Source organism: Erinaceus europaeus, chromosome 18, assembly GCF_950295315.1.
Source record: "Erinaceus europaeus chromosome 18, mEriEur2.1, whole genome shotgun sequence".
NCBI lineage: Eukaryota > Metazoa > Chordata > Mammalia > Eulipotyphla > Erinaceidae > Erinaceus > Erinaceus europaeus.
The window spans coordinates 32,841,324-32,865,510 of NC_080179.1; the positions used below are offsets into that span (position 1 = coordinate 32,841,324).

Below are 24,187 nucleotides of genomic sequence, written 5' to 3' on the forward strand. Positions count from 1 at the left end.
CATCCATTTCTGTGATCCATTTGAATTTGACTTTGTACATGGTAACATGGTAATCCAGTTTCATTTTTCTTTTTTTTTTATTTATTTTTATATTACATCATTATATGTCAGCAGGGGCTTGAATCCACACCATCCCCACCACAGAGTTCTGAATCTTCAGTCTCCCCACTGCATTCCACCACAGTTCCCCTAAGGTTGTAGATATGGACCAACCATCATCTCTACAACTATCTGTCCACATTTATGCATCATTGCCCCTTTTTTTTTCTGATTCAGTCCTTTCTTCCCCTCCAAGTCACTCAGTTTTCCCAGACCCATTGGTTGAAAAATTGCTCATGTTTCCTTTTTCTTTCTTTTTAAAAAGATTTTTAACTTTATTTATTTATTTTATTTGATAAGACAGAGAGAAATTTTGAGGGGATGGGGTAGAGAAGGAGAGAGACATAGAGATACCTGCAGCACTGCTTCACTGCTTGCGAATCTTCCCTCTGTTGGTGAGGTCCAGGGGCTTGAACCCAGGTCCTTGTGCACTGTAATGTGTGCACTTATCCAGTGTCACCACCTGGTCTCAAAACAACTCTGATGTTTTCATTTAATGTCTTGGGTCCCTTTGTCATAAATTAGTTGTCCATAGAGGAGAGCACTACCCAATACCTTTTTGATTGCCATTAAAATAACTTTAACATAAGTCCCATAAATCAATCACAACATAAAATGAAATGACTTGGCCCGATGGCAAAACTCAGCAATACTCCTTTTCAAAATTTAAAATTCCTTTTGAATTATATTAAAGTTCTTAGTAAGAGTACATCTTTATCTATAACTAGATACTAAACTCAAGCCATTTGATTTCTTATACAGGTCATAATCTCAAAACACCAGACTGGTATAATCCAGGTAAGTTCATAAAGTTGAATTTTATTCATCTCTTCTTTTACATTTTTAATAATGAATATATTTATGTAATCTCAGGCATACATGTAATATTTAGGGGGCATTTTTTTCATGTATCTGTTGGCCTTTTGGATCTTGTCTTTGGTGATATTTTGTTCATATCCTCTACCCATTTTAAGATGGGGTCATTTTGTTGTTGTTCTTGAATTTGATGAGCTCTTTATATATTTTCTTATTAGCCCTTTATCTGACATATGGCATGTAATGCTCTCCTGTTCCATGAGGACTCTTTGTTTCGGTGGTTGTTTCTTTTGTTGTGTAGAAGCTTTTTAATTGGATATAGTCCCATTGGTTTGTTTTTGTTTTAATCTTCCTTGTAATTAGATTTTTTTGTAATTAGATTTATATCATTGAAGATGCCTATAAAATTTGGATGGTAAATTAAGTGGGTTTACAGTCAACAATATTTATACACCTTTCCCATATTAGGGAGCTACTCTCTTCCCTGATCCAGCTTTCTGGTCCTTTTTCCAGCCATGACATCATCTCCCCAAACAATAACTTGGATCCACCTGCATATCAGATTTCAGGCTCAGTGGAAAAAAAAAAAACTAGTATAGCCACATGCACTTTGGAATATAACTAAAATATGCCTACTAGCTATCTACAAAACAAAGGACCCCCCCCCAACTCTTCATCTGCACTATTTCAGCCTTTAGGTTCATGGTTAGTCAACAGTTTGTCTTTATATGTTAACTCTATTTTCAGCCACCAGGTTCCAGACTTTAGGATGCCAACCAGACTTCCCTGGACAGACAGCCCCACCAATATGTCCTGGAGCTCTGATTCCCCAGAACCCTGCCCCACTAGGAAAAGAGAGAGGCAGGCTGGGAGTATGGATCAGCCTGCCAATGCCCATGTTCAGCGGGGAAGCAATTACAGAAGCCAGACCTTCCACCTTCTACATCCCACAATGACCTTGGGTCCATTCTCCTAGAAGGTTAAAGAATAGGAAAGCTATCAAGGGAGGGGATGGGATACGGAGTTCTGGTGGTGGGGATCCTGTGGAGTTGTACCTCTCTTATCCTATGGTTTTGTCAGTGTTTCCTTTTTATAAATAAAAAAAGAGAAAGAAAATTTGCATGGTAAAAAGTTCTGCCTAGGGAGTCAGGCGGTAGCATAGCAGGTTAAGCACACATGGCACAAAGCACAAGGACCAGCATGAGGATCCCAAATCCAGTCCCCAGCTCCCTACTTGCAGGGGAGTCGCTTCACAAGTAGTGAGGCAGGTCTGCAGGTGTCTATCTTTCTCTCCCCACTCTGTCTTCCCCTCCTCTCTCCATTTCTCTCTGTCCTATCCAACAACGATGACATCAATAACAACAATAATAACAACAACAATAAAACAAGGACAACAAAAAGGGAATAAATAAGTAAATCAATATTTTTTTTAAAGTTCTGCCTTTACTTTCCTCTAAGTATTTGATAGTTTCTGATTTAATATCCAAGTCCCAGATCCATTTTGAGTTTACATTTGTGTGTAGTGAAATGTAGTGGTCAGTTTCATCCTTCTTCACATTTCCTCTTGATTGATTGATCCTCTGAATATTAAGTAATGTCCATCCCTATCTTTATTAATTTTATTTATTTTAAAGTCTATCATATCAGATATGAGAATAGCTGTTCTTGCCCCTTTTTGTGGGCCATTGGCTTGTATGATAGTTTTCCATCCTTTCACTTTGAGTCTGTATTTGTCTTGTTGAGTTAAGTGGGTTTTCTCTAGACAGCATATTGTTGGGTTGTGTTTTCTGATCCATCTTCCTACTCTGTGCCTTTTAATAGGTGATTTCAGGCCATTGACATTTATTGATATTAAAGATAGGAGATATTTTAATGCCATTCTTGTAAATTTTTAGAGTGTTTTGATATATGACATATTTATGGTGATGTGACTGTTTATAGGAGACCTTTCAGAACTTCTTTCAGGGCAGGCTTGGTGATAGTTGATTCTTTCAACTGTTGCTTGTCTGAGAAGGTTTTTATGCCTCCATCTAGTCTGAAGGACAGTCCAGCAGGATACAGTAGTGTTGGTTGAAAGCCTTTCTCTTTGAGCACTCAACAGACATCTTGGGATTCTCTTCTGGCCTGTAGTATTTGTGTGGAGAAGTCTGATGATAATCTTAGGGGTTTTCCTCTGTAGGTGACTCTTTCTTTTTCTCTTGCAGCCTTCAGGATCCTTTCTTTATCCTTATTCCTTTTCATTCTAAACATGATGTGTCGTATGCTTTACATTGGTTTGTTCTAGCCCTCCCCCGCCAAGAGAATTGGATCAGTCCTGTTAATTTCGCGGGCCTGCTTGGCCCCGCCCCAAGGAACCCCGAGAGAGGGTTCCTGAGTCCGAGAGTTCCTGAGTTCCTGAGTTCGAGAGTTTCAGGGTTACAGAGTAAGAGAGAGTTCCAGTGTGCCAGAGTTTCAGAGGGTTCCCCAGTACGAGAGTTCCAGAGTGCCAGAGTTGGAGGGTTCCTGAGTTCCTGAGTTCGAGAGTTTCAGAGTTACAGAGTAAGAGAGAGTTCCACAGTGGAAGAGTTTCAGAGGGTTCCCCAGTACGAGAGTTCCAGAGTTCCAGAGTTGGAGAGTTCCCGAGTTACAGAAAAGGAAAGAGTGCTTGCGCCGCCGCAAAGAGACAGCCAAGTTCTGTTTGGTGATTAGTTTGTCTTAGTTTGTGAATTGTTGTTCCTGAATAAAAAAATACAGCTTCCCTGCCCAGCCGTTGTCTCCGCGTCTCTGTTACCCGCCCGTGAAGCTAGCTGGCCCGGCAAGAGCCTTCCAAAATTTTAACAACAATGATGTGTCTGGGTTAATTCTGTTTGGGACCCTCTGGGCTTCTTGAACCTTTATGTCTTTTGTCTTGTCTAGACTAGAGAACTGCTCAGCTATTATGTCCTAAAGAATGCTCTCTTCCCCTCCCTCTCTTTCTTCCTCGGGTAAGCCAGTAATGCATATATTGTTTCTCTTGAAGTCATCCCATAGGTCTCTGTTGTTGTTTTCACTATCTCTTAATCTCTTTTTGAAATATCTTACTTCTTTTTTAGTTGTCTCTAATTCATCCTTGATCTTGCTAATTCTGTCTTCAGCCTCATTTATTCTATTCTTTCTCCCCGCTACTATTTTCTGGAGTTCATCTGTTTTGTTACTCTGTTCTGATACTTTTTTAGCTTGTTCAATTAGTTGTGTTCTTAGCTCAGCTATTCCAGCTTTCAGATGTCTAATAATCTTGAGATAATTTGTGTTTTCTTCCATAGTCTCATTTGTTGTTTCTGCATTTCTGATGACAATTCTTTCAAACTCTTTACTCATTCCTGTAATTATTTCCTTAACTAGTGTTTGGATGTTGGCCTCATTATTTTGTGCTTTAACCTTTGGGGGACTTTTAGCTGGACTCTTGTCCTGGTTGATTTCTCCAATATTTCTTCTTATTGGCTTAACCATTCTATATAATATGTTATGAGGTATCTCTCTCTCTCTCTCTCTCAGTACTTTTGAAATTACTAATCACTCTTGCTTGGATTGACTTGTGTCTAAGTAAGGTACTTAAAAGGCTCACAGTTGTAGAAATTAATAGTTGTTTCTGTCGGGCATTAAGCCTCTGCTCCACTTTCCATTGCTGATACTATGGCCTATTTACATAATCATTGTCTTGCCTGAAAAGATCCCCACCCATTCCATTCCTTTGATCTATCTTCTTGGAGACCCGCAGTGCCTGCAGGGTAATATTAATCCCACGGGTTCCTAACTGTATGGAATTGTAAAACCACTTCCGTTTCTGTCTTTTCCCTTCCGTGTCCAACTGGGAGAAGAGCAGACGAGCAGGGGGAAGCAGACACCAGCCATTGTGGTTGGCTCCACGTGGTTTTAACCAGGTGCCTACACGCCTGGCTCTGGGGTGCCCGTATGAATAAAGATTTGTATTGCTACCACCACGAGCTTGGTTCCTGGGTCATCTCTCTCTCCCGTGACGCTAGTCCAACATGTTTCAACATTATTTTAATCCCTGAGTTGGGGCAAAGTAGCTTTTAAAGCTTCTTTTGTTCTTTTTCTTCCCTGTAGGCTATGGAATCCTAGGGGCTTTTAAACTATAAGTAGACTTCTTAGCTTAATCCCTCACTCTGATGATTTGTTGAGTTCCTGAAGTGGTTCTAGTCCTGCCTTGTTTTGAGGTCCCAGATGATCTCCTTTGGTATTCCTAGTTGACCCTGAAAAGGAGAGGAGAGAAACACAGCTGCCAGCAGTCTGAATTTTCTCTTCTGTGCATTTTAACCCAATTTTCCCAACACCATTTGTTAAAGAGACTTTCCTTACTCTGTGTAATAGATGTCAAAAGTTAGATGTCCATAGCATACAGAAAAAATTGTTTTCTCATATTCAAGTGGGATGAAATATTTCCAGACAGGGAAAAATCAACACCTGGTTTGGAATGAGATTTTGTAGCTTGATTTATCTTTTTCTATGAATCTTGGAAATGGAGTTACTCACTGGCTCAGGATTTCTTGGTACCTTCCAGGTAGTTCTGTCCAGATCAGAATCAATAATCAAACTTGATTGTAATTTATAAATAATTTTGAACATTAATCTATGCTTTGCAGGTATAGTTTATAACATGTATAGTCATAACTATGATACTCCTTCTCTTCTTCAGATCGTGCTGGAATTCATGGACCTCCAGTTATAATAGAAGGCAGTGAATACTGGTTTGTTGCTGATCCTCACTTAAACTATGAAGAGGCTGTCTTGTATTGTGCTAGTAATCACAGCTCTTTGGCTACATTAACATCTTTTACAGGATTAAAAGCCATCAAAAACCAAATAGCAAATGTAATTTTACAATATTATACTTTAAAATATTTATTTATTTTAATACTCCACTAAAAAAATATTAAGTGTCTTGCCAAAACCTACAATTTATCTGTGTTATAAAATAAGGTTTGTCTAACAACCTCTAATTTCACTGTTTCATATTTTAAAATAAATAGGTAAAACTATGAAGCAAACATTGCAAAATTGCTTAATATTTTTAAATATTCTGACTTAATTGCATAGTTCAATTTATAAAATGAGAATCAACTTGTAATATGAATCATTTAATTTTTTTAGAATGAGACAAAGAGGCAGATAGAGAATGAAAGAGAACACAGTACTGAAGCTTCCTTCAATCTGATGGGGTTTGAGCTTAAACCTGGGTGGTACACATGGCAAACAACACATTATTCAAGTGAGCTATATCACTAGTTGAATATAAATTATTTTAATTCTTCATTACACATCTTACTAAAAAATGACTCTGTAGCTGACATGAGTTTCTTTTTCTACTAACAATTAGTCTTGCAAAATAACTTTGTGGAGTAAACATGACTTGTGTGGTTTTAAATTCATAATTGACTATAATAGGAAACTGTATGTCTAACTAATGCCCATTATAATAATCCTGTTCTCTGTATTCAAAATAAGGTCTGTGAGTATACTAAGATTTGTCTTATATTTCTTATTAGAAATTATTAGTATTTTCTTATTTCTTATGCTGAAATAGTTCCTTTCAAATAGTTTTTACTTTTTAATTTTTTATTTATTTATTGGATAGAATGAAACTGAGGTGGAAGGGGAGATAAAGAGGGAGAGAGACAGGCGCCTGTAGCATTGCTTTGTCTGTGGTGAAGCTTTCACCCTGCAGATAGGGGCCAGGTGCTTGAGCCTGAGTATGCACTCAGCCTGGTGCACTACCACCAACCTCCTTTACCAAGAGTTTTTAATTTACATTTTTTTGATGAAAGAAACTGGTTTGCCTAATTTAGAAACCAAAGTAATAGAGTGTTTAGAAATCATATTGGCTGAGAGATCGGGCGGGTTAAGCACACGTGGCGCAAAGTGCAAGGACCGGCATAAGGATCCAGGTTCGAGCCCCCAGGTCCCCACCTGTAGGGGAGTTGCTTCACAGGCGGTGGAACAGGTCTGCAGGTGTCTATCTTTCTCTCCCCCTCTCTATCTTCTCCTCCTCTCTCCATTTCTCTCTGTCCTATTCAACAACGACAGCATCAACAAAAATAATAACTACAACAACAAGGGCAACAAAAAGGAAATAAACAAATATAAAAAAAGAAATCATATTGGCTATGGTGGGACAGTGTATTTAAATCAAAATTGTCATATATGTTTTATCCTATTTAAGAATTGTTTGGTTTTTTTTTTTTCAGATATCTGGTGATGAACAAAGGTGGTGGTTGAGAACTACAGAACATCCAATAAATCGTCTCAGATAGTATGTGTCATCACACATTTTGCCTTTGTAAAGTTAGCATTTATTTGTTTGCTTATTTATTTTATTTTTTTATTGCCACCAAGGTTATTTCTGGGGCTCAGGGCTGGCACTAAATATCCACTATGCCCAGTAGCCATTTTTTTTCTCTCTCTCCCTCCCTCTCCCTCTCCCCACCCCTGTGTCTCTCTCTCTATTAGCAATAATCGCACCTCAGATAAACCTCATTGACTACGATACTGCCACTGTGCAAAGCCCTCTCTCTCTCTCTCTCTCTTTCTTTCTTTTTTTCTTAATTTCTTCCTTTCTTTCCTCCTCTTAGATAGAACAAATAAAGATTGAGGGGGTAGGGAAGATACAGGAGTGAGAGAGATAGCTACAAATCTGCTTCAACAGCTCATCAAGCATCCCCCCCACAGGCAGGGAGTGGTGGCTTGAACCCAGATCCTTACACACTTTAATGTGTCCACTTAGCCACAACTAGCCCCAAAAGTTAGCATTTATAGAACCAATTCCAAATTCTATTTTACTATATGAATTAATTATGTCTTATTGTTATGGTTTAATTACTTATTAAATGAGCCTAAACCAAACTGCCAAACTGCCTAAACCAACTCCTTTTGCAGGTTGGTATCAAGAAAAAAAATTGAAGAGAGTGGGAAATGGCATAATTCTTATACAAAAAGACTTTAATGACTGACTGAGGCCCTGAAATCCCAGTTTTAATCTCCTGCACAACCATTATTCACTGTGACTTCCACAATAAGCCAGAGTAGTGCTCTGGTAAAAATGAATAAATAAATGCCTAATATTAAATATAGAATTAAATTGCTCACAGTAAAAAGCAGAATGGAATCATATGAATTGTTATATCTCTGGTTTTCTTTCAGTTCACGATTTTCATGGTATCACTTTCCTATAACATTTGGAGAAGAGTGCTTGTACATGTCTGCTAAGTCCTGGCTTAGTGGTAAAGTTAATTTCAAATTCTTTAATGTTGACTGTGTAATATGTGAATGTCATATTCAAGACCTGTTTAATATTTTCTTTTGATTTCATGTTTGGTCAATTTGTTGTCAGTAATATAGCTAATGATAATCACTGAAATTTAAAATACAAATAAACATGTTTTGTGTGAATATTTTAACTTCATGCTAAAGTGATCACTTAGAAATAATCTTACCTTTTTATAATTGGTAAGGATATAGAGAGATTTACAAAGATAAACAGGCAGTTACTCAAAATATGGTTAAGCTCCTTTTCCCCCTTACTAGCCACTCCTTCATGACATCAGGAATTGTGATACCTGTGGTCATTATTCCAAATGTGTGCAGTTTTATGGGTAGTTAGTCATAGGCTATAAAACCGTCTGATAAGAAAAATAATAGGAGATAAAAAATAGCTAGAGATAAATGAGAATATATTTTGACAACTTGGGAAAGATTGATTTAAAGAGGCTTTCTTTACTATTGCTTTGTTTTCCAACTGTACTGAATGGAAAATTCTCACCACAGTAATCCTGCTTTTTATTCCTCAGACTTAAATAAACCAGCAGACTGTAGTACCAAGTTGCCCTTCATCTGTGAAAAATATAATGTATCTGCATTAGAGAAATATAGTCCAGATTCTGCAGCTAAAATACAATGTTCTGGGGACTGGATTCCTTTTCAGAATAAGGTAAAAAAGATAATTAGTATATTGTGCAGTTAATGCTCAGGTACAGAGAAGGAGGTAATTTTAAGAAAATGATTCTGTGTGGTAAAGCACCACAGGCCACAAATTCAATACCTAGTACCACCTTATAGCAGAACTAAGCAGTGCTCTGGTCTCTCTGTATATTATATATACTCTCTCATAGTTAATTAATTAATTAGATAATAAATTAATCTTTTTAAAGCCCTAGGTGCCCTAGGTAGTCATGCCTACAACACTTCCAACATACTGCACTCCTACTTTGCTACTAATATTCCTAAAATTGATCAGTAGATAGATACAGATTGAATAGTCAGAAATATCTGTGGCATTTAGGAAACTGACTTATTACTTCTTGGCTGATAGATTTCCCCTTGTCAGGAAAATACCTAAGCAGCATCTACCAATAAAATTGGACCAACATTTCCCAGAATACTTTTTAGGAACTACACATATGGTAGCAAAATGTTAATCATAAGTTTTTCCTCCAAAGGAAGGAACATAAATAAATTCAGGAAATTCTATGTTCTATATCTGTCTCAGGATATATTAGCTATGTATTATCTACACACACATTTGGCTAGAAGACTGCTACAGAATCTATTCTCTCACACAAGAGAAGTTAGAAGTTAATTGACTGAGCTTTGTTTGGAAGTTCCAGGAAGTCTTCAAAACTAGATTCTTTTCCCAGCCATAGTGTTGCCATCCATAATATAAAGTTTCCAAACTCAAATTCAACAGATGTAGAGCCTTTTCTAGAGCTACCTAGTGATGTATGTCATTGAACATTACAAGATGCATTAAAAAAAAACTCTTTGTAAAATATTGTACAGTAAAATAGGAATACCTTTTGGTACATACAACTCCACACTAACATGATCGTAAATTCAAAAAGAAAAAGGAAATGATGTCACTGACAACTGAAAGCATTTATAATAGATGTTAAGGGTGCATTTTGACTTTGAAAATTTTGAAAAGTTTTTCTTTCCACAAGGTATTGGGAATAAGTTAATTTGCTTCATTGATATAAATTGAGTTAAAATACCCTCTCAAGAGAAAGACAGAATATTTATGTTTTAAACATTTATTCACTTATATTAATTTGACACAACAGAGAGAAATTAAGAGAGGGGCAGGAAATAAGGAAAGAAAGAAGAGACTTGCATCACTGTTTCACAGCTCATGAAGCTTCCCCTTTGAAGATGGGGACAAAGAGCTTGAATCTGAGTCCTTGAGCATGATAATGTTTATTTTTAAGTATAAATGAGCATGATGTTTATTTTTAAGTATACGAAGATGATGATTGCTGCTGGGGGGGTGCGCAGAGAGTGGTAATGCAGCCGGTTAAGTGTGCATAGCACAAAGAATAAGGACAAGCATAAGGACCCCAGTTCTAGCCCCTGGCTCACCACCTGAACGGGGGTTGCTTCACAGCCTGTGAAGCAGGCCTGTAGGTATCTATCTTTCTCTCCCTCTTTCTGTCTTCCCCTCCTCTTTTGATTTCTTTCTGTCCTATCCAACAACAATAACAATAATGGCAACAGCAATAATAATAACAAGGACGACAAAACTGGGAAAATGGCCTCCAGGATTTGTAGTGCAGGCACTGAGCCCCAGAGATAACCCTGAAGAAAAAAATGAAAGTAAACTTTTGGATGCCTGGAAATTGTATGCATATGTTAATGACTGCACTATAAAGAATTAAATAAATAAAAATAATTATTTTTAAAAAGATGCTTAGTGTGGAGTTGTACCCCTCCTACCCTATGGTTTTGTTAATTAATCCTTTCTTAAATTAAAAAAAAAATTTTTAAAGATGCTTAAGCATTTAAATTTGGAAATCAGACAAAATTGAGTCCAAATACTAACTATACTATCACTGTATGACACTTTCACTTAGGGGTAAAGTACTTCACTTTCCCTCTACTCCAGCTTTCTCATATGTTGTGAGAATGATATAATATTATGTGAACTCTTTAGCACACAGGAAGCATTTAATACATATGATATTTAAAAAGATAGTTTGAAGGCCATTTTCAGTTCTTTAAATTGAGAATATATATCTTATGGTATTACTTTGTACATTTCCATATCTGACAGATTGAAAAGTAGCAGTCCTCTAAGATACGTAACCTTTGTCTTGTTGGAATCTTATGCCTCATGTTTATTCTTTGTTTGCAGTGTTTTCTAAAGATCAAACCTAAATCTGTCTCATTTTCTCAAGCAAATGATACTTGTCACACCTATGGTGGCACTCTTCCTTCAGTGTTGAGCCAAAGAGAACAAGGTAGCAAAATTGTTTTTGGAAATATGTTCTATTCTGATCTGTGAGCCAAGTTAGGTTTGGGAATCTGTCAAGAATTAACATATCAAAATAACATTGTTAAACTTTTTTTTGCAGAATAGATAAAAGATTATGTTGGTAGTTAAACAAAAATTATTCATTGGCATTCTTATTATATCTTTAATTTGAATAAGTCACATTTTAAAATCAGTTTTCACTAATATATAGTATTGAGAAAACAACAACAACAAAAAAGATGGACTAAATAAAATAAAAATAAACTTTTGTTCTATAAGACTGGTTAATAGTTACCAGACAGGATGGAGGGGGGCATGGGAGATAGTGGAAAAATAAGACAAAGGGGACAATTGTCTGATGAATGATGGAACTAGACTTTTAGTGGTTAAGTTGGTGTAGTATGAATACATATTTATTTACAATAATACACACCTAAATCTCATTTAATCTAATAATGCAATGTTAATTCAATTGGAAGAAATGTTTTTCTGGCAGATTTTATTACATCCTTGCTACCTGGTATGGAAGCTACTTTATGGATTGGTTTGCGATGGACTGCCTATGATAGGATAAGCAAATGGACAGATAATAGAGAACTGACATACAGTAATTTTCATCCATTACTGGTTGGTCATGGACTGAGAATACCAACAAATGTAAGTTTTTATAAGTCTATAATATACACTGCTATGAAAAGTCCAGAGTTTTCCATAAATTGTTGGATTAAGTATAAGGGCCAGTTTTATGAGTCTATGTGTAGGAAACATCCAGAATAAGCAATATGTAAAGATTGAATGAAGTTTAGTGCTAAGGAAAATGGAAAGATAGGGAGTACTAGATAAAGTATATGGGTTTTCTGTTTTGAGATAGTGAAAATGTCCTAAAATTGATTGTATGTGATGGTTGTACTGCTCCTTGAATAAACTAAAAACACTGAAGCCAGTGACATATCTCACTAGGATTGTGTGCTGTGTGACATATCTCACTAGGATTGTGTGCCATATGCATGACCTAGGTTCAAACCCAACCCCTACTACATTGAAGGAAGTTTCATTGCTATGGTCTTCTTTGCTATCTTTTTCTGCCACTGCCTCTCTATCTAAAAAAAATTCTCAATAAAATAAAACCATGGAATTTATGCTTTATGTGAGTGAATGATATCAACACGTGAATTACTTCCCAATAAAACTGTCATAAGAAGGATAACAGTAGTTTCCCCAGCCTCCAGGTAAATGCCATAGCTTTTCAGATTCTATAATGCTTGTTTCATGACCATGATATGTTTCTTCTTGAGCCAGATGAACAATAGATACATTAGACAGGTAGTAATTAAAAACAAATGGAGGGAGTCGGGCTGTAGCACAGCGGGTTAAGCACAGGTGGCACTAAGCTCAAGGACCGGCGTCAGGATCCCGGTTCGAGCCCCCGGCTCCCCACCTGCAGGCAGGTCCCTTCACAGGCGGTGAAGCAGGTCTGCAGGTGTCTGTCTTTCTCTCCCCCTCTCTGTCTTCCCCTCCTCTCTCCATTTCTCTCTGTCCTATCCAACAACAACGACATCAATAATAACTACAACAATAAAACAACAAGGGCAACAAAAGGGAATAAATAAATAAAATTTAAAAAAAAAACTAAAAATTAAAAAAAATGCAGTAGTGTGTGCATGGGAAGCTTCAGTGATGATGAAGTCTCCATCTACTGAAAAGATGGAATATAAATCCTTAGAGGATCTGAGGTTTCAGGGAGAGATGATAGGGGATTTTTAAATGACTAAATGAGATTCTCTGATAGAGAAGACTTGTTTACAGGTAAACTTAGTTGAGTGAGACTTCCAAACTACATTTTTCTGGTCCCTTTCTTAGAGGAGAGTAAAGGCCAGATATTCTATTCAGCCTCCAAGTCTACATGCCACAGCAGAGCAGTCTGGAGACCCAATCTGAGACTATTGGTTTGACTTGGTTCCCACACCTTCACTGTCAAGTAGTAAGTTTATATTTGGGAAATAAAGCAAGTATAAATGATTTACTTAGTATTTTGAAATTTGTGACTGTGTCCCCATCTCCTAAGGAACTTTACAAAAAATAATGACTAATGAGCCCACTTTTCTTAAAGCTAAATCAGAAGAAGGCATATTAAGGTAACCATCCTATTCCATCATATTGCTGCTCTCTGCTTCTGTCTTCCCAGTTTGCTAAATACAAACCACCTTTTGCACAAGGGGCAAAATTTAAGAAATTAAAGTCAATTCACAAAGTAAGTGCTATACAGAAATTAACTTATATTCCTGATGCAATATTATTTTGCTCAGTGTTGAAATTGATGGCAAAAAAAAGGACTCCAGATCACGTGCAATTATGTACAAAGTAAATTATTAGAATAATATAGAAAGATATCTCGTTTCTTTTTTTTTTAACTTGGCATTATATCTCAAGTAGTTTCTTATGCCATTAAAATATGCTTGGTAAGCATTTTTAAGAATTGCACAATATTTATTGAAAAGTACGTCATCATTTACCTAATCAGTGGTGGGTTTTAAGGTTATTTCTAGTTTTTTATTTTAATTTTTATTTATAAAAAGGAAACACTGACAAAATCCATAGGATAAGAGAAGTACAACTCCACACAATTCCCACCACCAGAATTCCATATCCCATCCCCTCCCCGATAGCTTCCCTATTCTTTAACCCTCTGGGAGTATGGACCCAAGGTCATTATGGGGTGCAGAAGGTGGAAGGTCTGGCTTCTGTAATTGCTTCTCCACTGAACATGGGCATTGGCAGGTTGATCCATACTCCCAGCCTGCCTCTCTCTTTCCCTAGTGGGGCAGTGCTCTGGGGCTCCAGGACACATTGGTGGAGTAGTCTGCCCAGGGAAGTCCAGTTCGCATCATGGTAGCATATAGAACCTGGTGGCTGAAAAGAGAGTTCACATATAAAGCCAACAAATTGTTGACTAACCATGAACCTAAAGGCTGGAATAGTACAGATGAAGATTTGGGGATCTCTGTTTTGGAGATAGTTAGTAGGCCTATTTTAGTTATATTCCAACGTGCCCATGACTGTCCTAGTTTTTTTGAGTTTTTTTGTTTTGTTTTGTTTTTTCTGAGTCTGACATCTGATATGCAGGTGGACCCAAATTGTTATCTGTGGAGATGATGTCATGGCTGGAAAAGGGGCTAGAAAGCTGGATCAGGGAAGAGAGTAGCTCCCAAATATAGGAAAGGTGTATAAATGTTGTTCATTGTAAACCGTATTGATTTGATCTGATCTGCAGCCCATATTCTGCTTAGGAGTCTATGTGACCTCTGCATCCCTGTAGATCTGAGCTCATATTCTGTGGTCATGAGTAGGAACATTCCAGGCTGCCACAATTTCAGAACCCATCTTCCTCAGGTGGAGCATGGAGTATGTTGTTCAGCCTCCCTTCAGAGGATGGAACATTCTCTACCATTATTGATCCACATTGAGGGCAAAGTCCTATGGGGGCCCTCAAAGGGGTCTATTGTATTGTTCCTGATAGAGATGACCGATAACAATGGAGAAAGAGATTTATTCGAGGTGTAGGCCCATCATGTCTGTTTGGGAATCTCAGGACTCCCCGACTAGGTCCCCAGCTGATGGGGTGCTTATTTCCAGTTTTACAAAATCATAACTCATGTTCCAATAAACCATCTTTGCACATAATCTCTGCTTACATTTTAGACTGATATTTTTTAAGATAGGCTGTGGAAACCAGATAAAATCAGACAAAATAATTTAAGTAGTTAAACAAGTTTTGCTTATCAAATTACTTTTCTGAAAGGTTTGAGTTCGCATTTCTTTTTTTATTATTTATTATTTATTGCCAACAGGGTTATCACTGAGGCTCAGAGCCAGCACTACAAACCCACTTCTCCTGGCTACCATTTTCCCCCTCTTTCCTGTCAATCTTATCTAATAGGGTAGAAAGTAATTGAGAGGGAAGGAGAAAATAGAAAGGAGAAAGTATAGATGGAGAGTGGGGGCTTATGCCCAGGTCTTTGCTTACGGCAATGTGCGCTCAACCAGGTTCTCTATTGCCCAACCCCTTAGTATCTATTTCTGTCAGAAAGATATTTAGATTGCTTTTTTTAGCCAATTAGCATAGTAATAATGTCTAACATTTATTGAACAATATGTATAAGGTGTTTTGTTAATATATATTTTTTTACTTACTGTGGACAATATATGTGAAATAAGTTTATTATTCCTCTTTATCCTAGAAATGTAGAGATAGACACAGAATCATGTAACTTGCCAGTGATCACACAGTCTACGTATGCACAGTTGACATTTAAATTCATGTCTGAAACTCTGAGGAGTCATTGTGCTTAGCTTTTTTGCTATATTGCCTCAAATAAGTATCTTTTTTAATATTTTATTTATTTATTAATGAGAGGGTTAGGAGACAGAGAAAGAACCAGACATCACGCTGGTACATGTGCTGCCAGGGATTGAACTCAAGACCTCGTGCTTGAGAGACCAACGCCTTATCCACTGCAGCACCTCCCAGGCCACAAATAAATATCTTTTTAAGCTTCTTGTTAATTTGGTATTTTAAATGATATTGTTTCATTTATATTTCTTCCTTCCTTCCTTTCTTTTTTTCTTTTCTTTTTTTGCTATCAGAGTTATTGCTGGGGCTCAGTGTCTGCATGATGCCATTGTTCCTGGCTACCATTTTTTTACCAGAAGATGAGAAGGAGATAAAGAGGAAAAGACAGAGACAGAAGGAGAAGGAGAGAGGAAAGGTAGAGAGAGAGAGAGAGAGAGAGATTAAAAAGAAAGAGAGAACAAGAGAACTGCATCACTGCATCATTTTTCTACTGCTTGTGAAACTTACCCTTCCAGGCAAAGACCAGATGCTTGAATCTGTATGGTAATTAGTGTGTGCTTAATCATGTGAGCCACCACCCAATCCTAGCTATTTCTTTTCTTTTTTAACTTTTTAAAGATATATGTATCCATACTGTATGGTTTACTTTTGTAATGCCTAAAATTAACTGCACTTTTCCCTTGCTTTGAAAGTTTATCAGAATTTTCCTAATAACTTTAAATTTAACTCAACCATTGAATTTTTTACAGGAGAAATTCAATCTAGAATATAAAGTTTTCTTGCTAAGATAGCCAAAGTTATTGGCTTCAAATCACTCCTACATTTTTTGCCTTTTTTGTTTAGATACTTGAGGAAGAGTCTCACTACAACTGTGCTCTTATGGTCAACCTCCAAAACTCACCTTTTATTGGAACGTGGAATTTTACTGCCTGCAATGAACACCACACTGTGTTTCTCTGTCAGAAATATTCAGGTATGAATTATTATGTAGACAACTATGCACTTTATTCTTTTAGCTATATCTATTACTTTACCACAAAAAACTTGTACATAAATTTTATTATTGTATTATCATATAGCTTTCTTAAATTTTCAGTTTGACTAAATCCATACTGGTTTAGCAAGATTACCTCAAACAGTATGTAATTTACTTAAGTATAATTATCATAATTAAAAGTCAAAATTAAATGTTAGATGGCATCTATTAATAGGATGTATCTAGTGATAGTAAGTTATAATTGAAACTTGTCTTCTATTCTACTCTCAGTTTTTTAGATTTGACCTTATCTCATAGGGAAAGAAGGATAAAATGTGTAAATTTTAAACTGATTCCTGTGTAAGTAAACACCATTAAATTTAGCGCTAAAAATTAGATGTGACACATTATAAATATATAGTCCCATCCTCATAAGTACAGGGCTGAATATCCCTGCCTGGTTTGATTCCCTAACCAGGGAGATATCCCTTTCTGGGGTCAAGTGGTGGCCCATATGATAGAGAACACACATTACTAATATATAGCTGTGTCTTATCATATTATCATGCTATTTTATTATACATTGTATTATAGTGTCATACTGTTATAAACCTGTTTTTATCTGTTGTGTATATTATATACTATTGTAAATGGATAACTGTGACACATAAAAACATATAACCATAAGCCAAGTAAAAGTGTGTAAATAACTAACCATCAATATTTCCAAGTTATTTTAAGAAAAATATTAAATTGTTTTTCATTGACTACAATGAGTATTTAACAAATTATTATTAATTTGTATTTACTTAATAATAATCAACAAGACCATAGGACAAGAGTGGTATAATTCCACACAATTCCCACCACCAGAGTTCCACATCCTATCCCCTCCATTGGAAGCTTACCTATTCTTTATCCCTCTGGCAACATGGACCAGGATCATTATAGGGTGCAGATAGTGGGAGGGCTGGCTTCTGTAATTGCTTCTCTGCTGGACATGGGCTAAACAAATTATTTTGTAAAACTTTGTCAAATAATGAGAACCTTGAGTGTATTTTCCATTTATGAGGATATTTGTTTGCTTAACTAACCTTTTCTCATTTGTCTCACGCTTTTAAATAACCATCTTATTTAAAGAAGTACTACAAAGCAATAATTCAAATGTAGTTACTTCTGCTAGGAGGTTTTGTACATTTTTTCAGGGGCGCTCTCCCAGATGGCGACATTGTTAGGAAACATATAATGCCTATTGTTGAAGTAGTTCAAACAAAGGAGATATTTGAAACCAACCTACAATGGTAATCTTGCAAGCTATATTTATTTACAGATTATTACCTTCTTACATCAAATAAACTGAAACAGAATTATGTTTTAATGTTATAAAACAAATACTGTGGATCATGCATTCTACCTAAGGTATACAGCAAAATGTAACTAGTGCTTCCATTCAAAATCTAAAAAGCAAGTAAATAGATGGTAATATTATATGGGGGAAAGTTTGAAAAAAAAGAGCTATAACTTACACAGTGTGTGGTTTTTGTGATTTCTTTTGTACACAGAGATTGAAAGCCAGTGGATCTTGCAGAATACTTCAGAAACTGTAAAGTATCTAAATAATCTGTACAAAATATTCCTGAAGACAGTGACTTGGTTTGAAGCTCTAAAAGAGTGTCAGAAACATAACATGCAGCTTGTAAGCATCACAGACCCTTACCAGCAGGCATTCCTAACTGTCCAGACAGTTCTTTATAACTCTTCTTTATGGATTGGACTCTCCAGTCAAGATGTAAGTTTTCAGTCTTAATTCCAGAATTTGGTGATAGAATTTGACATGTTTTATTGTGTATGGCATCTCTTATTTCAGAAGGAAAGAAACTGTAGATCATAAAATATAACTCCCTGAATTTCATGGAGTATGTAATGTCTAGTGACAGTCTTTTTTTTTTTTTTTCCTGTTGAAAGATCTGGTGTTTTATAGTGTAAATCAAGGGAAAGTTCTTATGATCATATGAGGATGGCAATTTCTTTCTATTTATTCTAATTAAAGACTGAGCTAAAATCAAGAACTGCCATGTCTCTTAAACCAATGAAAACAGAAAGGAAGAATTAGCAATCATATAGGGTTGGACATGCATATTGAAGCACGGTAGACAGAACTGAATCCCTTTTATGCTTTTCAGAGTCATCAGAGTGAGACTAAACCATTTTGAAAAAGGATTAGAATAGTGTTTCACCTATATCAATTTCCAATCCCCAGTAAATCCTTTAGGTACTTCTGATTTCATTTCAAAGTCCAGTTATTTTTATCTACGGTGTCAAATGATAGTGTAGTTTCTACTGACTGTTATCTATGCACTCACCTCCTTATAGTGAGTGGCTTGTTTTCTAGGTCAACTTGCTGTTTATCTGGTAAGGTTTTTCTGTGGTTTACTGTTCTTTATATAGTTGTTTTAGGGGAACATAGTTTGCTAGTAGCCATGGCTCTGTTTCCAAAAAACTACTCTCACAACCAAACCATATGCATATACCACAAAGTAGAATATTTACACTACTGAAACTACAATTAAGTGGAGAAGAATTTATTTAAAAACCCATAACATTTTTGCTAGCATTATAGAACCTATCTAATCCATTTATATTAAAATCTGATATTTCAATACTTGAGATGTATTGAAAGACAACCTGGTCCAGGAGGTGGTGCAGTGGATAAAGCATTGGATTCTCAACCATGAGGTCTTAAGTTCGATCCCTGGCAGCACATGTACCAGAGTTCTTTCTCTCCTCCTATCTCATGAATAAAAAATAAATTCTTTAAAAAAAAAAAAAAAGACAACCTATAGGACTGTTGTGTAAGGTTCCATACATTACACAGTACATAGGGGGTACCATTTACAACAATTGTGATGTTAGCTCTGACCCCTGAATTTGTACAGTGCATAACTTATTGAAACCCTACTTACTTAAATGTCATCTAGACTTGTATTCTTTTTTTAAATTTTTTACTTATAAAAAGGAAACATTGATAAAACCATAGGATAAGAGGGGTACAACTTCACACAATTCCCACCACCAGAATTCCATATCCCATCCCCTCCCCTGATAGCTTTCCTATTCTTTAACCCTCTTGGAGTATAGACCCAAGGTCATTGTGGGATGCAGAAGGTGGAAGGTCTGGCTTCTGTAATTGCTTCCCCACTGAACATGGGCATTAACAGATCGATCCATACTCCCAGCCTGTCTCTCTCTTTCCCTAGTGGGGAAGGGCTCTGGGGAAGTGGAGCTCCAGGACACATTGGTGGGGTTGTCTGTCCAGGGAAGCCTGGCCAGCATCCTGATGGCATTTGGAACCTGGTGGTTGAAAAGAGAGTTAACATACAAAGCCAAACAAATTGTTGACCAATCATGGACCCTAAAGGCTGGGAATAGTGCAGATGAAGAGTTAGGGGGCCCTCCATTTTGTAGATAGCTAGTAGGCATATTTTATTTATATTCCAAAGGGCCTGTGGCTATGCTAATGTTTTTGTTTTGTTTTGTTTTGTTTTGTTTTGTTTTGTTTTGTTTTGTTGCCTGAGCCTGAAATCTGATATGCAGGTGGATCCAAGTTATTGTCTGGGGAGATGATGTCATGGCTGGCAGAAGGACCAGAAAGCTGGATCAGGAAAGAAAGTAGCTCCCAAATATGGGAAAGGGGTATAAATATTGTTGACAGTAAACCCCATCGATCTGATGTGATCTGGGGCCCATATTCAGTTTAGGAGCCTATTTGACCTCTGCATCCATCTGGCTTATGGTGGTGCAGGGGACTGTAACTTTGGAACTCAGGTATGAGACTCTCTTTGCATAACTGTTATGCTACCTACCCCTGCCCCATAGGAAAAAATATATTACATAAGATAATAATTAACCTCAAACTTTCTAAAAGGAAGCACCATTGTCACTGTGGAAAGTTTTTAAAATTGTAGTACATTAAGATGAAGATTGTGGGGGCCTGGCGGTGGTTTACTGGGTTAAGTGCACAGAGTGTGAAGCGCAAGGACCCATGCAAGGATCCTGATCCAAGTCCTCTGCTCCCCACCTGCAGGTGAGGGTCACTTCACAAGCAGTGAAGCAAGTATGCAGGTGTATATCTGTCTCTCTCCCTCTCTGTCTCCCCTTCCCATCTCAATTTCTCTTTATCCTAGCCAAAAAAAAAAAAGTCAAAAAATTGGCCATAGGAGCAGTGGATACTGGTACTGAGTCCCAACAATAACCCTGGGAGGCAAAAGAAAAAATAAATAAATAAATAAAAGAAAAAGAACATTGTGTAGGAGGGTAGTGGTTCAGTTGAGATTTAAACCCTGAGAATGTATATACTGGAGCAGTGCTTTGGTCTCTTTCTCTGTCTTGCTTGCTTTTAAAATAAATAAACATTTTAATATGCAGAGCTTAAAAGGAAGAAAACAAAAAAATCACCTATAGTTATGGTAAGTAAAGATGTATTCTAATTTTTTAATTATCTTTAATTATTTATTGGATAGAGACAGCCAGAAATCAAGAGGAAAAGGGGTGACAGGGAGCAAAACAGACACCTGCAACACTGTTTCACTACTTGCAAAGCTTTCCCTCTGCAGGTGGGGCCTGGGGGCTTGAACATGGGTCCTTGCACATTGTAACGTGTACTCTAACAGATTTGCCACCACCCAGCCCCTAACGTTTTGAAATATATCCTTCAAGGTATTTTTCTCTATATACATATTTATGTTTATGATAATTGGGGTCATACCACTAGGTAACATTTCTCCCACTTATTACTCCTATTTTCAAGCTGCACCTATGTTTCTTTTTTTCCTTTCACTCCTTAGTTTATTTTTTTTCACTAGAGCACTGCTCAACTCTGTCTTAAAATAGAGATGGGGATTAAATTTGGAGTCTCAAAGCCTCAAGGCCTAAAAGACTTTTTTCATAGCCACTAAGTTATCTACCCAGCCTACACTGTTTTAAAATCTTCTATGTAGCTGTTTGTTGAGCTTATTTATAAATTGTTTTAAGTATTTAGAACATGATATAAATAAATATAGTTATTTTGAAATCAAGTAATGGGAGAAAATTAGAGGATTTTTAACATAGTAATAACAAAGTCAGATTTTCACTTAAGAAAAATTATACCAAGGAGAGGAAGTATAAGAGACCAGGGTTGTTTTTTTTTTTTTTTGCTAGAATTCATAAAGGAAGTGATGTTAGTCTGAACGAAAGGCATGTATATAATAGCTGAGGTACTGAACTTCTGGGTTATATAAAGCCCATTGTGTAGCAGTAACCGTGGGCCACTAAAGAGCATAGAAATAAAATTGTACCCCTCTTATCCTATGGTCTTGTCAATATTTCCATTTATTAAATAAAAATTATATAAATTTAAAAAATGAAAGTACAAAAAGTTAAGAAGGCTTGGGAACTGGATGAATTACCCACATGAACACATATTTCCTAAGTCAATGAATGATAAGATCAGTAACACAGAGCATGATATGGGACAATGGGCCTAACTCTCAGGCAAGGAGAATTTGCACTGATAATCCTTAAAGGAAATGATTGTAGTAAACAAAAATACCTACTGTGCCATTTTTCATAACCTTGTCTTATCTCAGAATCAAAGAATAAACTGCTTTCCTTGTGGATGTTAAAAGGAGAATATTCTTTTGAAAAAGACAGGTTTCAACTTATGTCGGGTAAGATAAAGTATTTAGTTTAAAGATAATAATAAAAAGTCTTAAGAAATTCAATATTTAGTGTAGGCAAATTGAGATAGAGGGAAGAAGCAAGTTATCTGTGAGAATTGAATGTTCCCAAAGAAGTATGTTAGGAAAGAAGCAGAGGAAGGAATTCAAAGAAGTACACAGAAAATGCAGGCAGCTCACATTACCAAAGGACCACATTAAACTATAATGGCTAGGAATTAACTGGCTACAAAGTTACAATAGTGATTCTGGTAGTAAATAGGAATGAAGCAGTTGGTACTGAGATTTGACCATGTTCTGAATTTATTGTTCACTGAAGAGACTATGTGTGCCTTTACTCAATATTATTTAAAAAAAAAAAATTCAAAATGGCCATGGACCTCAAGAAAGTTTATCTGATCTTATAAAACCTGGTAATCCAGCAGCACGACTGAGAAGCTCAAACCTGCTTCTTATTTTCTAGACTTCCATACTTACTGTAAAGCCTCTCTCAAGATAAATGTGTGGTCAGGCCCTTATTAGGATATAAAAATGGATGTTCACAGATTTCTAGTGCATAGCAGAATAGTGAATGAGTATGTTTCTCAAGGCCATGTATGAAAAAAAAATAGTGTAATTATCACAAGTCCTGTGGGTTTAAGGAGACGGGAACAAAGATTTATGCAACTCTGTATCAAATACCACTGATACGTTTTGCACATCTTATCTCAATAGTTCTGGTCCCAGGAGTTTTCAGGTCATATTTGTTTAGTAGATAAGAAACTTGGCAAAGGAAACTCACAAAAACTAAGTGACTTGAAGTAAAAATCAAAATGAGGTATGCTAAATTCCAATAGCCATTTTCTTTCCCCTATTATTTCCAACTTAATTGGTGGTTTTCTAATTTCCAACACCCAGTGGTTGAGATTGTGTGAAGCAGCATAACATAATGCTTCAGGACACAGACTCTAGTGTCTGATGAGTTGCATTAGAATCTCAACAATGCCCACCTATGGGGTGGGGGGAGTCTCTTTACAAGCTGTGAAGCAGGTCCATAAATTTGTATCTTTCTCTCCCCTTCTACCTTCACCTCACATCTCAGTTTATCTCTGTCCTATCCAATAAGATGGAAAAAAATAGCCTCCAAGTGCAGTGGATTTGTAGTGCTGGCACTGAGCCCCAGCAATAACCTGGAGACAAAAAAAAAAAAAATCTTAACACTGTACTTTATATTCTTTTTTAAATTTTTTATTTATAAAAAGGAAACATTGACTAAACCATAGGATAAGAGGGGTACAACTTTACACAATTCCCACCACCAGAACTCTGTATTTTATCCCCTCCCCTCATAGCTTTCCTATTCGTTAATGCTCTGGGAGTATGGACCCAAGGTCCTTGTGGGATGCAGAAGGTTGAAGGTCTGACTTCTGTAATTGCTTCCTCGCTGAACATGGGCATTGACAGGTTGATCCATACTCCCAGCCTCCTCTCTCTTTCCCTAGTGAGGCAGGGTTCTGGGGAAGCGGGGCTTCAGAACATATTGGGGGGGGGGGGGTAGGCTGTCCAGGGAAGTCTGGTTGGCATCATGCTAGCATCTGGAACCTGGTGGTTGAAAAGAGAGTTAACGGGAGTCGGGCCGTAGCACAGCAGGTTAAGCGCACGTGACACAAAGCGCAAGGACTGGCCTAAGGATCCTGGTTCCAGCCCCCGGCTCCCCACCTGGTGAAGCAGGTCTGCAGGTGTCTATCTTTCTCTCCCCCTCTCTGTCTTCCACTCCTCTCTCCATTTCTGTCTGTCCTATCTAACAACGACGGCATCAATAACAACAACAATAATAACTACAACAACAATAAAAAGACAAGGACAACAAAAGGGAAAATAAATAAATAATAAAAAAAAAAGAAAAAGGAGTTAACATACAAAGCCAAACAAATTGTTGACCACTCATGGACCTAAAGAATGGAATAGTG

The 24,187-nt window shown here is 36.8% G+C and overlaps 1 protein-coding gene across 2 annotated transcripts in view; it reads left to right on the plus strand.

Moving 5' to 3' along the window:
* Positions 1 to 24,187, plus strand: part of LOC103126472 (lymphocyte antigen 75) — a 196,812-nt gene that overhangs the window by 73,810 nt on the left and 98,815 nt on the right. For both annotated transcript variants that reach the window (XM_060177870.1, XM_016194421.2), the window contains exons 17-25: positions 862 to 897; positions 5,591 to 5,766; positions 7,140 to 7,204; positions 8,092 to 8,171; positions 8,739 to 8,878; positions 11,075 to 11,180; positions 11,691 to 11,851; positions 16,389 to 16,518; positions 18,084 to 18,310. In XM_060177870.1, coding sequence (XP_060033853.1) covers positions 862 to 897; positions 5,591 to 5,766; positions 7,140 to 7,204; positions 8,092 to 8,171; positions 8,739 to 8,878; positions 11,075 to 11,180; positions 11,691 to 11,851; positions 16,389 to 16,518; positions 18,084 to 18,310 — 1,121 coding nt within the window. The remainder of the gene's footprint in view (positions 1 to 861; positions 898 to 5,590; positions 5,767 to 7,139; positions 7,205 to 8,091; positions 8,172 to 8,738; positions 8,879 to 11,074; positions 11,181 to 11,690; positions 11,852 to 16,388; positions 16,519 to 18,083; positions 18,311 to 24,187) is intronic.